Genomic DNA, 16244 nt, shown 5'->3' with positions numbered 1-16244 from the left:
TGTGTGTGTGTGTGTGTGTGTGTGTGTGTGTGTGTGTGTGTGTGTGTATTCCTCTGACTCTGTCTCTGACCCGGGCTGCTCAGCCCCTCCTCAGACAAACAGGTGGCCCCCTGCTTCCAAGAGCTCCCCATATGGGCGCCAAGCTCTGTGCAGACACCCAGCCAGCGGAGTGTCAGGAGATCTGTCAGCCTCAGCCTCCCTGGTAGCTGACATAATTGGCATGGACTGGCATGCTCAGCTAATTTTCATAATAATTCTAAAGAGTTTGATCTGACCACATGGGAAAATCCAAGTGGATAAAGAATGTGCATCATCCAGTCAGGCCCCCAGACTATGATATACGGCGGGATGGACAACCCCTCATAGGTAGATGTGCATCCCACTTTGAGCTTTTCAGGGTCCTTTCTTCCACATCTTTTATCTGTTCATATCTCCTTTATTTATTCATTCATTCATCCATTTATGTGTGCATGGCTTTCAGCACCCCTCAGGGAGGTGAGGGCTGATATCTTGTAGATGAGGAAATTGGGCCAGGAGAGATGAATTGAGAGAGTGGGAGCTCTGTGGAGCTGAAGCCCAGGGCTCTGCCCACTGCCCCACACGGCTGACTTTGTACTGATGTAACGTTTATAAATGTGGTGGGGAGGGACCTTGGACCTCCAAGGCCCCGCCAGTGGGATGTCAGCTGTGGCCTGTGCCATCAGATGGGCCAGACTTGGAGGCCAGGCCCAGTGACGGGCTGCGTCTGGCCACTAGACATGGGTCTCATTCTAGGACCATCTAAGGGACTTGGGAAGCCCTGAGAGCTCCTCACCAGCTTTAGGACTGGAACCTGTGATGCTGGTGCATTCAGAAACCTGGCTGGGGTGGGGGGCAGGGAGAAGGGGAGCCAGGATCCCCGCCCCTTGAGGATTTCCAAAGTGAACTCTCTCCTTCTCTCCTCCCCTTCTTTCCTCTTCCTGTCCTCCCCTCCCTTCCTCTCCTCTTCCTCCCTCCCTCCCTCCCTCCCTTCTTTTCTTTTTTCTAACAGATTTCAGCAAAGTCCAGGACTCCTCCAGATGCAACAGCAAAACCACCCTCAATGCATTTGATGAGATGGATGACGTTCCTGAAACCTCAGTGTAATCAGCAGTGGACAGTGTCAGGCCTGGTGTGAAGGGGCTGCAGTCGCCCATGACTCAAGTCCTTGGGAAGATGGTTTTGTCCCATGGGCCAGGACCTGTGGGCTGGCAGATGGCGCTGTCCTTGGGGCCTGTGGGGGTGCCAGTGCATCTGGAGGGAGGGGCCCAGCAGGCCAGGCCTGAGTCTGAGGCTCCACAGGTCTGCCTCCTTATCTGGCTTTGTTCACTGGGTGAGACCCTCTGCCATAGGTCACTTGGTAAAAAGGCCTATGTGAGCCTCTGCCTGTCTGAAGCACAAATCTGGCCTGGCCACCAGGGGCCTGAGCTGAGGTCTGGGCAGATCCAGCATCTCTGGGCACAGTGGAGCCAATGGGGGTGGTGGGGGTCCCAACCTCCTCCCCCATGCTCATGTTGTCCTCCCGGCAGGTGCAGGGCTTGGGCCCCATAAGGCCTGGGGGCCTCCGCCCAACTGTTGACCTGGGGAAGGGGGGATCCCAGGAGTCCCGGGGGGGGCGGTGCTGGGCCACAGTTGTCCCATCCTTGTCTAAGTAGAGTAACCCCATAAGCCAGCAGAGGCAGTCATAGTGAGCTGCATGTTTAATATAAGAGACATTTCAGTTTGGAGTCAGAAGCACTTCATGGAGACCTGGTGGTGAGGAAAGCCCCCAGCTGCAGGTTCCCAGCCTCTGGTTTTGCTGCCACTGGGTCCTACCAGACTTCCCCAGCTCCCACAGCCTGATGCCACTTCCCTAACCTCCTGGGGCCTCTTGGAGCCTTAGAAAGACAAACCCAAAAACTGTCTAAGGAATCCAGCAGGGAGGTGACAGAACCCACCAAGATGCAGGGGCTTCAGGCAGCCACCTTAACAGGGGTGGGGGTGGGGAGAGATTCTGTAATTAATTTCAATTCAGCAGACACTGAGTCCCTGTTGTGTGTATGGCACCACGCTGGGGGGGGGGCTCCTGCCCACAAGAACCTTCACTGCTCTTTCCCTCTGCTGCCTGGGCTCATTTCTTTACTCCCCCCACCCCCCTTTGCCCCAACCTTTACTTAATACTTAGCAGTTAAGCTGTGATATTTTCCCTCCCTCCTGGACCCTCCTCAAAGTGAAGTCACTGCCCAGTGGATGGCTGCAAGGCTCTGCAGACCCATACTGGGCAGCATGCATCCCACCCTTCCCTGGAGAAAGGGCTGAGGGCTTGATGCCAGCAGGGAGGGCCTCTAATCTACTTGTCCAGGGAGACCAGGGGGCTGCCTGCATCCAGGGACAGGTAGCTGATGACCTCGTGTCAGAGCCAGGATGGTGGAACAGGAGACAGTCTCCTGGGGCTGGATAGGGTGTGGCCTTCTGGGATTCCCCAGGGCTGTTCCTACTGACCCAGAGGGCCCCTCCCACCTTTGCAGAGTGTGGGGGGGGGGGTGACTCAGAGCACAGCCCTGATATACCTATAGTGTTGAGGCCAGAGAGAGAAGGGATTGAGTATTTATTCAGTGCTTACTGTATACCAGGCCCTGCTCTAAGCACTTTACAGATGTGCTCTCAGAAGACGCAGCTGGGACATCTGGAGGATGGGTGCTTATGGACTCCCCCCCCCTGCCCTGGCTTTGACCTCACTTTCCAGGGAGGCCTTCCTGCCTGAGGGTGAAGGAGGGCTCCCTGTGTAGACATACTAGGGAGGTGGAGAAGCTGCCACGTTACATACTCTGTAAGGAGCCAATGCCCTCCTTCTGTTTTTGTATTTGTTTTTAATCAACTTTACAGGCACCCCGTGATGTTGCTGGGAGGGGGTGCAAGAGGTGAAGGAGATGTACTGTGAACTGACCTCTTGGAGGGGTGAAAAAGCCAAGTGTTCCCTGTCTCGGGTTGTGGCTATCACTAGCCCCTGGAGCCCAAGGCCGCCAGGTGCTCAGCCCTGAGCCAAGACTGCCTTTCACACTAATCTCAAGGGGCCATTGATTGTTCACCTGACTCTGATGGATATTCCTCAACAACAGAACCCAGAAGGGACGTCTGGGGGTCTCTGTGGACACTCTGAGCTGGCCGTGTCCTGGGGCAATGCCCAGCAAGGGCTGTTTACTTGAATCAGTAACTTGGGTTTATAATAAATATTTATTTTGCCTCGGGATGGTTTGCTTTCCTTTTTCTTTCTTCTCAGACCCCAGGCACATGAAGGCTAAAGGGGAGGGGAGGAAGCCTACTGGGGCTGAGACTGAGGAAGGGACATCTGGAGATATCTGTACATACACACAGCCAGAGAACCAGGGAGTTGGGAAAACACAAGATAGTTCAGGCCTTAAGCAGAGTCTGCTGCCCCTTCCCAGGTGAGGTCCTATCCTGCTCTAAAGGGGCTCCTAAGATGCCTGGGGCTGGGAATGGCCTTCAATGATCAAGCAACCAAAGGCTGGCCCATCTGAGGCCTCATGGACTTAGAGGTGACCTCAGACTCCACTGATGCCTCCCCCCCAAAGCCTCATCCCAGAGCCCCACGGTTAGAGCTCCTGTGTCCCAGGCAGAGGCCGGGCAGCTCCAGGCCTGCTCTAAGGCTTCATAAATAGGTGAAGCAGTCAGTCCTGTCCAAGGTCTTCTCCTGTGCATGAGGCCAGGCACCAGACAGAGTCATTTGGAGGACCATCATGGCGGCTGGCCTAGAGGAGACAGCTCCGTTTGCTCTGTGCTGGTCTGCTAGAGTCTTGCCTGGCTCTTTGACCATGTGGACACAGCCTTACAGGCTCATTCCCAGCATCACCTAAAGAGCATAGCTGCCTCCTTCTCTCCTGGCAGAGGGAAGGCAATTTTAGGGAAGAATGAAGGATGGAAAAAAGGAAAGGTCAGGGTTGAGACCCTGGTGGGAAGGACTGACAAAGTGTTTGTGTGTGTGTGTGTGTGTGTGTGTGTGTGCACATGCCACATGGGCCCCTCCATTCTTTGCTTAGGGAGATAGCAGAGACCGTGGACAGTGGGGGCAAGGGGAGTCTGAGAAGGGAAGGAAAGGCTGAGGCCCAAGGTAGAGCCAGGGCCCAAATGGCCTCCATGTTGGAGGGGAAGGGGAGAGCAAAGTGGTCTGCCTATTTACAATCCTGGTGGTAGGAAAGGGCCCTTTGCAAAGGCTCTCCTCACTGGCCTTGAATTTCACCACATCTGCCATCGGGGCTCCCAGGACGGGGAGGAATGATGGAGCTGGCCCTGGAGCATCTCAGGGAGGCCCAGGGTGAGCCCAGGCTGGCATATGGCAAGTACTGGCCCAGCCTCTATAAGGTCCAGATCCTTGGGGCTCCGCTGGCTCATCCTGGCAAGTCAGTCCAAGAGCAGGTGCTGACAGAATGCCGAGTGGGCAACTGGTCCAGTGGGCCCAGGTGCCACTGCCTCTCACAGCCCAAGTTCAGACTCTGGTTCCTCCCCCTCCTTCAGCCCTCTCCCCCCTTTTTAGCCTCCTGCCCTCTATCAATCAGCCCCTCCCCCTCCTTCAGCCCCCTCCTCTCCTTTAGCCCCTTGCCTTCCCAGGCCTTCAGTTTCCCCTCTCTCTCCTTGACCAGTAGAACTTTAGTTTAGACCATCTCTCTGTCCATCCCTTCCTCCACTACTGTTGAGAGCTGAATTCTGCTCCTTCCCCCCAGACTTCCTAGTTTGGGCGCTGGGGCTGGAGCCCTTCCTCCCACGCAGGCCGGTGGGGCAGATGGACCAGCTGCCTAGACAGGAGTACCTCCCACCCGTGAGCAGCACAGACCACCTGGCCCCCCATGGCAGCCGGAGCCACTCAGTTTGCAGGCTGCTGGCCTCAGGTCTTTCTCTCTCTGGAGCGGACAGGGCATTTCTAGTCTGCCAAGGCCTCCAGCCCACTTTTCTCTGATTGAGTCTGTCTGGATGGAGCCTCTTCCCCACCCCACCCCCCAAAATGGCGCCCTCTGAGAGTGCTGAGCAGGACGAGGGGATAGCCAGGGTCTGGGCTCCCACAGTCGGATCTGTACCCTTCTCTTCCAAGAAAGGACAAGCAGAAAGAGGAGCCTTTTATTAAGGTCTCACGTCTGCTGCCAGCAGACACAGAGGAAGGGGCAGGGAGAGGCCTCAGGTCATCGCCTGGAGTGGGCAAAGCCCTTCCCTTACATTCCCTGCCCCAGGAAACTGAGGTTCAGAGAGGTGGCGTGCCTCGGTCACAATCTGCCAGCTTTTCTCCCTGCAGCAAATGAAGGCGGCGCCTCTTCTCCATGTGAGGCACTGAGCTGGGTGCCGGGGGCACCCAGAGGAATAAGGCACCAGCCTGCCCTCAAGGGGCCTGCCCCCCGGAGCCTCCCACCCCGCCTAGGGAGATGAGGAGTTGAGGCTCCTTGCTGTCAGCGTCACTTTGAGAGTCGTGGCGAAGGCTTCTCCTTTCTCATAGTAGGCGGCCTCATTCACAAACACGGGGTAGACCGTGCTGTCTCCATCAAATGGAATGGTCTTCCCATCCAGCGTGAGAAACACGGGGTCCCCAGGGTTCAGCGGCTTCCAGTCTTGATCCTCTCGGTAAAGAAGGCGGGGGGGGGGGGAAATGAAACAATTAGGCTCCATTTGTCTTCCCTCTAAGACCAGACTCACCAGGAAAAGGAAAGCTGTGGACCCTCCAAGAGGTGGCCCCAACTTGGCCTGGCACCTGGCTCGGAAGTGCCCTTTTCTCAGACGCTGACACTGCCCCTCGGGGTCTTTCATCCCTGGCTTCAGATGGCAGGGAGTTAGAGGATTCTTGGGCCCATTTTACAGACGAAGGAGGTGATTTGGAGTCAGAAGACCCAGTGATGATTTCAGGGACAAGTTCCTAAGCTCCCCTGAGCCTCATCTTCCTCATCTGTAAAATGGGGCAGGGGGTGGACTGGTTCAAGAGCCTTGACCTTACTTACAACCCTACGACTTGCGATCCAAGGTCAGCCAGGGAGCAGGAGTCAGAGTTCAGCTCTCTGCTGATTCTCCTAGGCTTGGCACCATACCACATTCACCCTGGATGCTGGCAAAGGGAGTGAGAATTCTCCCAAGCAGACAGGCTCTGGCCTCATGTGAGTAGGGAGGCCTTTGGACCAGCTTCTTTCAGTTCCCTCTTCTGCAAGAAGGGGAAACTGAGACCCAAAGACAGAAAGGAACTTGCCTGAGGAAGCCAGAGGCCGTGACCGGTGGGACCAGAACCCATGTCTTCTCGCTCTTTGCTGGTGCTGGGATCTTAACCCTCTGTCCCTCTATAACACCCTATCCTATTCTAGCAGCGTCCACTCTGTGCCCCAAGCCAGCAACCTGCTCCCCATGTCCAGGCTAAGAGCTGGGAGGGGCCACATGCTACCCCCTCCTCCTTTCCCCACTCACATCTCCCTGGCTCCAAGCTCCTCCTAAAGGGACCAGGGAGTGCTCCAGGCTTGGGCCTTGCAACGGGGGTCTGAGCACCCTCCTGGCCAAGGTCCTTGGTCTTTTGTGGGCATGCGCTCTGGCTGTCAGCCATCCAGGGTAGACTCAGAGGTGTCCTTAGGAAGACTGCCTCTCAGCCTCGATTGACCCATCCTCCCCCACCCCTGAAGCAGTGGCTGGGAGGTGGAGAGGGGCTGCTGTTCAGAGACTGTGCTGGATTTCAACACGTTTCAACCTTTCCTTGCTCAAAATTCCGACCAGCCTCTGTCTCTGTGTCTCCTTCCCTTCCTCTCCTCCCCTCTCTCTCTCAGCTGGAAATGGCTTGAATAGAGAAGAATGTCAAATTAAATTAAAACAGTTTTCAGGCCTCCTCGGGCCTCAGACCCAGCATGCAGGCTCCAAATTTTCTTCCACACTCACCGTCATTTATTTTGTATTTGTCTCACGGTGACTTCTGTGTACACATGCCCATTGTTTCCCCCAACAGAATGTCAGCTCCTTGGAAGCAGGGGCTGGTCTGATTCTGCCTTGATTTCCCCATTGATTAGAACAGAGCCCAGATGCTACTGGATGGGATATACTTAGCGAAAGGTGGTTGAATTAAAATGCTTTATCAGGGATGGAAGGAGGGATGGACGGACAGAGGGAGTGAAGGATGGATGGATGTAGGGATGGACAGATGGACAGATGGAAGGAAGGTCCCCCCTCTCTGCCCCTCCCCCCACTACCTCTGCCTTGAAGGGGGATGCTGGTAAGTACATGCACAAGCACGGATTCTATGCTAGTGGAGCGAAGGGCCTACAGAAAAGGCCAGATGTATGATTCTGGCTGCTGCTGGGGTCCCCATGTTTCTGGTGCTGAGCTGAGTTTGAATCCTGCCCCAGACACTTAGTAGAAGTCTGCCTCAGTTTCCTCATCTGTAAAATGGGGACAGTAACACCTCCCTCCCAGGGAGGAACCAATGACACAATGTGTGTAAGTGCTTTGTGAAGCTTTAGGTGCTCTCTCAGTGACGATCATTAGGCAGTGAGAGCCCGCCCGCCGGCCCAAAGATGCCAGGCTGCTGGGTCCATGGGCCAGTAGGTGAGCAGCTCTTGGCCCTGAGGACGAGGATTTGGGTGGCTCGCTTATAAACCCGGGGAAGCGAGAGGCAGGCAGGAGGAGAATCTGCCTGGCATGGCTGAGCTGGGAACCCAGAAGATGGGATGAAATGAGGTTCAGAGAAATGCAGAGTCAGACCCTTAGGCCACGCGCTTTACAGAGGAGAAAAGTGGGAGTGAGAGGGAAGTAACCTCCGGGGTCCTGGGGTGAGTCGAGAAACACACCTCTGCTGACTCCCCATGTGGCACTGGAGACAGGGAAACATTTTGGGAAAAGAACACCGAGCGCCCACAATCAAAAGGCAGCTCTTCCTTTTCAGCCTTAGAAGAGCCCAGACACAGGCAGCCTGAAGCAGGCCCCTCTGGCTGCTGCCCGCTCCTACGCTCCTACTGTGGGCCCCAAAGCCAGCCCAGGGCCCAGGCAGGACCAGCCCAGGGCTGGGCAGGAGCAATTGGAGCAAACTTTACCTGCAGGCTGGGGTGGATCACAGCAGCAATCTCCCCATTCTCCTTACGAGGATAGTCAACTTTCTCCATGACCCGGTAAACCTCCAGTGAACAGGCAGGGAATTCTCTTCCTAGAAATGGACACGACAGGCAGAAAAAAGGCATGTCAACCGGATCTCAAGTCTCCTGGAGCAGGTGCATGTCCCCAGCTCCCCCCCAGGGAGCGGGTGCGCGTGTCCTCAAGGCTCAGGCCTGGCCTCCACTGTCCACATCTGGGGATCCACCCAAGTGGCCTCCAAGGTCCCAGTCCAGAGAGGTCACTGGGCATGGCTCTAGAGGCCTGAGGGGGAGGACAGGGAGTTCTGCTTAATACAGAACCCAACCCTGCTGGGGAAGGGGCTGAAGTTTTGTTTTCCAAGCATCTTAGAGCACCACAGGGTCATAGAAAGCACCTTCAAGGCCATCTAACTCTACCCCTTTATTTTAGCAAAGCCCCACCTCGGGGAGGGGGAGGGCTGATTTACTCAGGTCACACAGGAAGCAAGTGGCAGGGGTGGGCTTTGGGCCCTAGGATCAAATTCAAGGTCACAGGACAACAGATTGAGGCCCATTTAGTACCACACCTTCATTTTGCCAGAGAGGAAACTGAAACCTAAGAACAGATGGGTGACTGGCCTAAAGTCACACAAGGGAGTTAACTAGCAGAGGCAGAATTCAAAGCCCAAACCCCAAGCCCTCCCACTGCCTTGCCCTCCCTCCATACTGCTGAAATCTGGCCTCAATACTGAACACACTGCAAAAACAACTCTCTGCAAGGTCGCCAATGATCTGTCTCTTCTCATTCCTCATACTCCTTGACTTTTCCATGCGCACCATATCTCCCACATCTGCCCCCTCCTCTCCAACCATACCCCAACTGCCTTAATTTGGTCACCCACATTCCTGTCTTTTTATTTTTATGACATGTTCTTTGGTCCACGAATACTTTAGAATTAAATTACTTAGACTCCATTTTAGTTTGAATCTTTTCTTCAAAAGCCCTTTATTGATTGTAATTTTTCTTGTGTTGTGGTGAGAAAAGAATGTGTTTAATATTTCTGTTTTTCTGCATTTATTTATGAAGCTTTCTTTATACCCTAGGAGGTAGTGAATTTTTGTAAAGTTGTTATTCACAGCCAAAATATGTATATTCCTTCCTACTCCCCTTTAGTATTCCATTACTTAAATTTTTTCTTATTTTATCTTTTTGTTAACTTTTTCTGGCTCTGAATGGGGTATATGGAGGTCTCCAGCCCTTAGGGTTTTCTGGTCCATTCCTCTCTATAATTCAACTAGCTTTTCTTTTGAGTACTTAGATGCTATAACACTTGGTGCATATGTAGTAAGCGTTGATACTATTTCATTACCTATGATGCCATTAAATATAATGTAATTTTCTTAATTATCTTTTTTAAAAAACTATGTCTATTTTATTGCTGCCTTGTCTGATAACATGATTAATACCTGTTTTAAATTCATCTAAGAGAATAACAAATTCTTAGAAACTGTGGGGATACCCATCAATTAGGGAATGGCTGAACAAGTTGTAATGTCCAATTGTGATGTGAATACTATTGTGCTATAAGAAATGATGAGCAGGATGCTCTCAGAAAAACCTGGAAAGACTTGCATGGGCTGATGTAAAGTGAAATGTACTGTGTACAAAGTAACAGCAGTATTGTGAGACGATCAGCTGCGAATGACTTAGCTGTTCTCAGCAATGCAATGATCCAAGACAACTCTGTAGGATGAAAAATACTACACGTCCCCAGACAAAGAACTGACGGTGTCTGAACGCAGATTGAAGCAGACTTTTTTCCTTGAGGTTTTTTTTTTTGTCTGTTTTCTTTTACAACATGACTATTACGGATATGTTTTGCATGGCTACACGAATATAACCTATATCAAATTGCTTCCTTCTCAATGAAGGTGGGGTGGGGAGGGAGGAGGGGAGAGAATTTGGAAGTCAAAGTTTTAAAAACAAATGTTAAAAATTGTTTTTACATGTAACTGGGGGGAAATAAAATACTAAATAAATAATTTTTTAAAAAGAAAAAAAGGGAATAATAAATTCTACTGTAGCCTCTCATTTTAACTGTGTGAATCTTTATGTTTCAAATGTGTTTCTTATAAACAACACATTGATCAATTCTGCCCTCTAATCCCTTCTGTCTTACGGATGAATTTATCCCACTGACATTCATCAATTGACCGTAAATAGTACATTTTCCTTTCATTATAATTTCTTATGCTTTCTCCTCAATTTGGAAAGGAATCTGATGCACACCAACAATCTAAAATCAAAGTGATTCATTCCTCCTCCACTGTCCCTTCTCTCGTCTCCAAGCCCACAGCCTGATGTCTGGTTCTGACACTTTCTTTCAGATTCCCACTTTATGATCAACTTCAGCGGTGTCCCAGCATCTCCCCACTCCAGTCCATCGTCCACTCAGCTATCAAATCACCCTTCCCAAAGCACAGACCTGAACCCCCACCCCCATTTAATAAACTCCAATGTCTCCCCGTCACCTCCAGGATTAAATATCAAATTCTCTGCTCAGCGCGTAGCTAGCCCTCTCTGCCCTTTCCTGCCTCCTCCCATCTGACTTGACACTGTCTACGCTGTCTGAGGACGGCGACACTGGCCTCCCTCCTGCGCCTCACATGAGACCCTCCATCTGGTCCGGCTGTTTCTCATGCCTGGAAGACCCTCCTCATTTCCATCTCCTGCTCCCTTCAGGGGCCAGCTGAAATCCCACCTCTGAGAAGCCCTTCCCGCGCTCCTTCATAACGCTCGCCCCCGCCTTCTGGGGCGGATCCCCAGGCCACTCTGTCTCTGGCTTGTCTTCTCCTCCATTCAACTGTGAACTCCTGGAGGCCAAGGTCCAGCTCTTGCCTTTCTTTGTGTCCCCGCGCTCATGTGCCTGGCCCATAGTAGGTGCTTCATAAATTCTAGTGGACTGACTAGTTGGTCATAACTTTCAGGAAGTTCTCTCTTTTTGACCTGTTTCCTGGGGCATCGTTCTTGGTACTGGAAACCTTACATTTCCTTCTATTTTTTTTTCTGATCTTTTGACTTTCCCTGAAAGTCGACTCATGGGGTCATGAGCCCTGGAGGCTCCACTCCAGATTTTAGGGGGTCGACTTCTCGGGCTAGGTTTTCCCACCTTGTCCTAAGCACTCTCTCTTCCGCCAAACTCTCAATGCCTCTCCAAGCTCTCGCTTCTTTTCTTCCACTCTTCTAGCCCTCGTGGCCACTTTTTCAAGCCCAAGGCATGGCTGGCGGTGAGGCTGGCTTCGGTGTTTCCTCTGGCAGCTCGGGCAGATGGTTCTCTGCCCCTGGCACCACTGGTGTCTTGCCCCCGCAGGGGCTGGACGTTCTCTGTGGGCTCGCAGCAGAGAGCCACCTTCCCACGGCATGACCTCTAGGGAAAGCGGCCCACCCGTCCTTCAGTCTCTAAGAGCCTGCAGCCCAGAACTCTTCAGGCCTCCCTGCCTCTGGAGTGCTCTGTGTCTCTCGATGGTTCCCCAAAGTGGTTATGGAGCCCCCCTTGTGCCTTTGGGGGCTAAGCCTGGAGACTGGGGAGCGCCGCAGCATTCTGTCTGTCCCCCGGTCTTCCCACTGGGAGTTTCTGCCACCCCGAGAGGTGGCTGTGGTCAGCCTCAGGTGGCACCTGCCACATGTCGAAGCCAGCTCGTCTTTGCACATACACGCACGCATGCATACATGTACACACATATGTGTGTGCACACACATGTGCGCTCGTACACACACGCGCGTGCACACATACACAGACACACACACACCTTTGACCAAAAGACCACAGCCCCACAGCGGCTCGTTCTGGGCAATGAGGAGTCTTCCCCAGACTCTCTGAGGGGTGTGGACATCTTTGAGAGGTCATGCGGTCTGTCATTTCCACAGACCAGGAAGCTGAGGGCCCCGAGATGAGAAGGGCCTCGTTAAGGCTGCCTGGACCTTCTGGCCCTCATTCCTCTCCCACACTAAGCCAGGCTCTGCTGGCTCCAACCCCAGGAGGGGAAGGGGAGATCTCTGGGAGCTGCACACACAAGAGGAGAGAGGAGGAAAAACAAACAAGCAGAGGAGATCTGAAGCAGGGGACACAACCTATGGTCCAGGGACTCAGACGCCCTTGGGCTCAGAACCTTTCCCAGCACCCCTGGGGGCCAGCCCAAGACTTGGCCTCTTCCTCTCCAGGGGTTTTCCCCTACAATTGACCCCTTTGGCTTCCCATTGCAGGTCTGGACAGGAAGCCCCCTGGGAAGGGCCTTGAGCGCCCCGCTGGGGAGGGGCGGGCATCTATCCTGGCCCAGGTGGACTCCCCCAGATGAAGGAGAGCTTCAGCCACACCCCAGCAGAGGAAGCCCAGTTCACTCTACCAGCTTCCAGGGCAAGCCAGCTCCTTACCTTAGATACACCCTCAGGCTGGACCATGACTTACCCTCATTGAAATACTGGATGAAATCCAGGGCATGCCCTACTATCCTCCTCATCTGATCAAGAATATCTGCTCTGAGAACCCCCTGAGGCTGGGGACCGACCTCTACACCTGTGGAGACAAGGCCCAGAGGAAGCCTGTGACTTAAGAGCTCCCCACTGCCCGTGTGTCCTCCCAGGGGTCAGGGGCCAGACCAGCAGATCTCGGAGGCCCCGGGTGAGGCTCTGTGATTCTAGCCACTGTCTCCTGCCCAGGCCTCTCTGCCTCCTCACAAGCTCCCTCTTCTGCCTGTCATCCTCCTTCCTTAATCTCCTCTCTCACGTGTGATTTCATCATCCTTTTCTTGTATTTTCCTCTTTGTTTGGTAGATGTAGGCGACCACATCTGGGTGGGCTGATGCATGCATGCCTACAGATGACCAGCCCGCACCTGACCTCAGGGCTGCATAAGCATGTGCAATATCTGCACAAGGCAGGTTGCCCGTCCATGTGTGTTGGCACAGGCTTCCCCCGAGACTGCCAGAGGCTGTGCCCAGGGGCACCCATTGGCTCCTTTCTCTCCCTCTCTCCTGCGTGGGTCCTGGTCCTAGCTGCTCCCCAGGATGGACAAATAGCTCTCTGACATCCCAGCCCCGAGATGTGGGCAGGACATAGGGCCAGAATCTAGCTTGGACCCTACGAATGGGTGCATGGAGTAGGGGAGTGGGCAGGGGAGCCAGGCTTAATGTGCTTTGGGACAAGCAGTCCGGTAGTTAAGTAGGGAGGTAAGCTCATGGACGCTAAGAGGTTCTCCTCTGAGCTGCACCGTTCAGTGAGTATGGATTTGCTGGGGTTCTTCTCCCAGACGTGGGCTGAAGATGGGGAGGGGGAGGGGAACAGAATGCATGGGGGAGGGGGGAGCAGTGGTGAAGCTCTCTGCCTCTGTATGAACTGCCCAGCTGGGGGATCCCGCCCGAGACTCAATCCACGAGGCTCTCTGGAGGGCGGACCTTCCTCGGTGCCACGCACAGAGACTTCTAACCCCGTGGCTGAGAGCCCCCTGCCCCCAGCCCATTCGTGGCAGACACTGTGTGCGCCAATTCCTTCCAATCCAGTCGGATTGCAGTGCTCCAATCTCACCAATTTCCCCTGAACAGCTGACCATCCTCACAGGACAGCGCCCCAGGGGCTGGTTCACAAGTGAACTATTTAAAAGGACAAGACCCAAACACAGGCCTAGTCTGAAGAATGTGGACGTGACTTTGAGGAGTCCAAAGGGCAGGGCACAGAAGACGAGCCTCCGGCCACTGGCTGGTTCCGAGGTGGTAGCCCGACCCCTCTGCAGAGCCTGCCTGTCCTCTGGGTCTGGACCACGAGTAGAACAGTGTCCACCCCAGGGTAAACAGAAAAGCCCACAACTGAGGGCAGCCTCGAGACAGCCACGGCAGACTCAAGGGTCCCCAGAACAGTTCATCCCCCTTCCCCCAAGCTTGGGCCTCCTGCTCAGGGCAGGGGATCTGGCACAGGATTCTTTCATTCCTTGGTCCTGAAGCCACAAATGAGTGCATTCAGTGACAACACAAAAGAAATGGTGGCAACTTACCCACGGGATGCTTGGCCACAGAGCGTGTGGTGGCGTACTTCAGAGAAGGGCGGTCGATGAGATACACAAAGCAGGGCCGTGGAGCCAGGCAACTCTGCAAAGAAGGCATGGAGAGCGTGACGCACCAGCACCACAGAAGCCACGCGGATGGAACAGGACAGACTGGCGCCCACAGGCCACGGGAGCATGCCTCAATGGGACCGACCACAAAGTATGTTAGAAAGATGGGACCCCACGGAAGCCACGCCTGAAAGGTGGCGGATGGGCCATGAGCATGAGCGTGTGCTTCCTGGCCCCAGCATCCAGGGAACGTCCTTGGCCCCGTCCAATGGCTCAACCGCAGACGCTGCTAGGACTATCAGTGGAAGTACCATCTGCTTTGCTGCTCTCCCCTAAGGACCAGGGACTTTTCCATCAGTCTGGTAGATGAAACCTTCCCTCTGCTCCTCCATTAGACCATGAGCTTCTTCTGTCTGTGTCCTCAGTGATGGGCACACAGTATCTATAAATCATTCATTCATTCATTCACTCACCTTAAACTCAACACGTCCAGAACAGAACTCATTATCTTTCCCCCCCCACCCCCCCCCGCCCCCCCCCCCCCTAGCCCCACCCTCCCAGGCCCTCAGGCGCCCAAACCTAGGCCTCATCCTGTGCTCCTCAGCCTTTCTCACCCCCCCCCAGATCCAACATGGCGCCAAGGCTTGTCGATTTCATCTGTGGAATTCACCTCCTGGCCTCTGAACCTGCCCCCACCCTGGTACAGGCCTTCATCTCCTCACACCTGACCACTGATCGCAATAGCTGCCTGCCCATTCCAAGTCTCTCATCTCTCCCCTCCAAGTCCATCCTCCATTCTGCCCCCAGAGGGATTTCCCTAAAGCTCAGGTCTGACCACGATACCCCCCCATCAATAAACTTCAGTGGTTCCCTATGGCCTCCAGGAACAAATATAAAACCCCTTTGGTTTTCAAAGCCCTTTGTAACCTGGCCCCCTCCTCCCTCCCCAGCCTTCTTCCACCTGGCTCTCCCACATGTACACTTTGATTCAGCTGACTGGCCCCCTGGCTGTTCCCTCCACAACACTCTTTATCTCTCGGCTCTGGGCATTTTCTCTGTCCATCCTCCCTCCTCCACTTGGCCTCCTGACTTCCCAGCTACAATCCCATCTTCTACAGGGAGCCTTCCCCTAACCCTGCTCCATTCCAGGGCCTTTCCTCTGTAGCTGTTTGTTGTCTCTCCTGTTGGATTGTAAGCCCCTCATGGGCAGGGACTGGCTTTTGCCTTTCTTTGTATCCATATGTACAGAAGAGTGCCTAGAACATAGTAGGTGCTTAATAAATACTGGCTTATTCTATAGGGTGGGTGGGGCCCAGAGGAACTCAGGCTGTGCCCCCTGGGAGGTAAGGAGGGGGCTCCCCTCTCCTTCCAAGTGGGAGAGGGATTCTGGGTTCCACTGCAGAGGGGTTCACGTTCAGCCAGAAAAGGGGCAGGGAACAGGGAGAAAAGGGCTCCTGCGGACTGTGGTCCCCCCCTCACCGGCCTGGGTCAGGAGCACAGGCTTCCTGGGCTTCCCCCTGGCCTCCCCAGCTCCCAGCTTCTAGCCACTTGGATGAGCCAACCCTGCAGACCCCACCTCCCTCTCCTGACCCCAACTTCTCCCTGCAGGTTGTCTCTTACAGTGGGACTCACACGTGGATGTCACCATAGACATTACTAACCCAAACCTCCCATGTTGTAGGCAGTAGGCCACCCTCCTTCTCAGTTCTCTGTCTGCAGATGTTCTCAGTCACTGGTGCCGGTCAAGTTCAGAACAACAACAAAATGCGCTTCCTATGAGGTGTGGCAGCTCTGAGCCGCAGGGACTGGTTCTGGCCTCTCCATTCTCAGCCCTGAGTGCTGGGCACTGTACAGCAGCGCTCCGCCAGGTTTGCCCGACCATTCGTGCCCAGGAGACCTCACGGGGTGCAGTGTGAGGGGGTGTTGGCCCAGGGGAGCCACCCCCTTACCAAAACAAGGGGCCCCTCCTGCGGGGCGAGGTAGGAGTGGCAAGGGTGACCCTGGGATCACCAGCACCGAAGCAGACTCAGAATAGGAAGGTAAGCAGGTACAAGGCACTCCCCGCCCCAGG

At 54.1% G+C, this 16244-nt stretch overlaps 2 protein-coding genes across 6 annotated transcripts in view; one reads left to right on the top strand and one right to left on the bottom strand.

Annotated features, from left to right (window-relative positions):
• The window catches only part of TRPV3 (transient receptor potential cation channel subfamily V member 3), a 35582-nt gene extending 32342 nt beyond the window's left edge, over nucleotides 1-3240 (top strand). For all 3 annotated transcript variants that reach the window (XM_027848851.1, XM_027848850.1, XM_027848849.1), the window contains exon 15: nucleotides 1031-3240. In XM_027848851.1, coding sequence (XP_027704652.1) covers nucleotides 1031-1125 — 95 coding nt within the window. In that variant the 3' untranslated portion in view covers nucleotides 1126-3240. The remainder of the gene's footprint in view (nucleotides 1-1030) is intronic.
• A 1890-nt stretch (nucleotides 3241-5130) lies between these two features.
• Nucleotides 5131-16244, bottom strand: part of ASPA (aspartoacylase) — a 22554-nt gene continuing 11440 nt past the window's right edge. For 2 of the 3 annotated variants that reach the window (XM_027848785.1, XM_027848787.1), the window contains 4 exons: nucleotides 14114-14207; nucleotides 12536-12643; nucleotides 8055-8164; nucleotides 5131-5616 (listed from right to left, as the gene is read on the bottom strand). In XM_027848785.1, coding sequence (XP_027704586.1) covers nucleotides 5419-5616; nucleotides 8055-8164; nucleotides 12536-12643; nucleotides 14114-14207 — 510 coding nt within the window. In that variant the 3' untranslated portion in view covers nucleotides 5131-5418. The remainder of the gene's footprint in view (nucleotides 5617-8054; nucleotides 8165-12535; nucleotides 12644-14113; nucleotides 14208-16244) is intronic. The other variant, XM_027848786.1, reaches the window with a different exon arrangement.

This window comes from Vombatus ursinus, unplaced genomic scaffold, assembly GCF_900497805.2.
Source record: "Vombatus ursinus unplaced genomic scaffold, bare-nosed wombat genome assembly UNPS02006874.1, whole genome shotgun sequence".
NCBI lineage: Eukaryota > Metazoa > Chordata > Mammalia > Diprotodontia > Vombatidae > Vombatus > Vombatus ursinus.
Note: the sequence above shows the minus strand (reverse complement) of the source record. Positions and strands in the feature narration are given on the sequence as shown.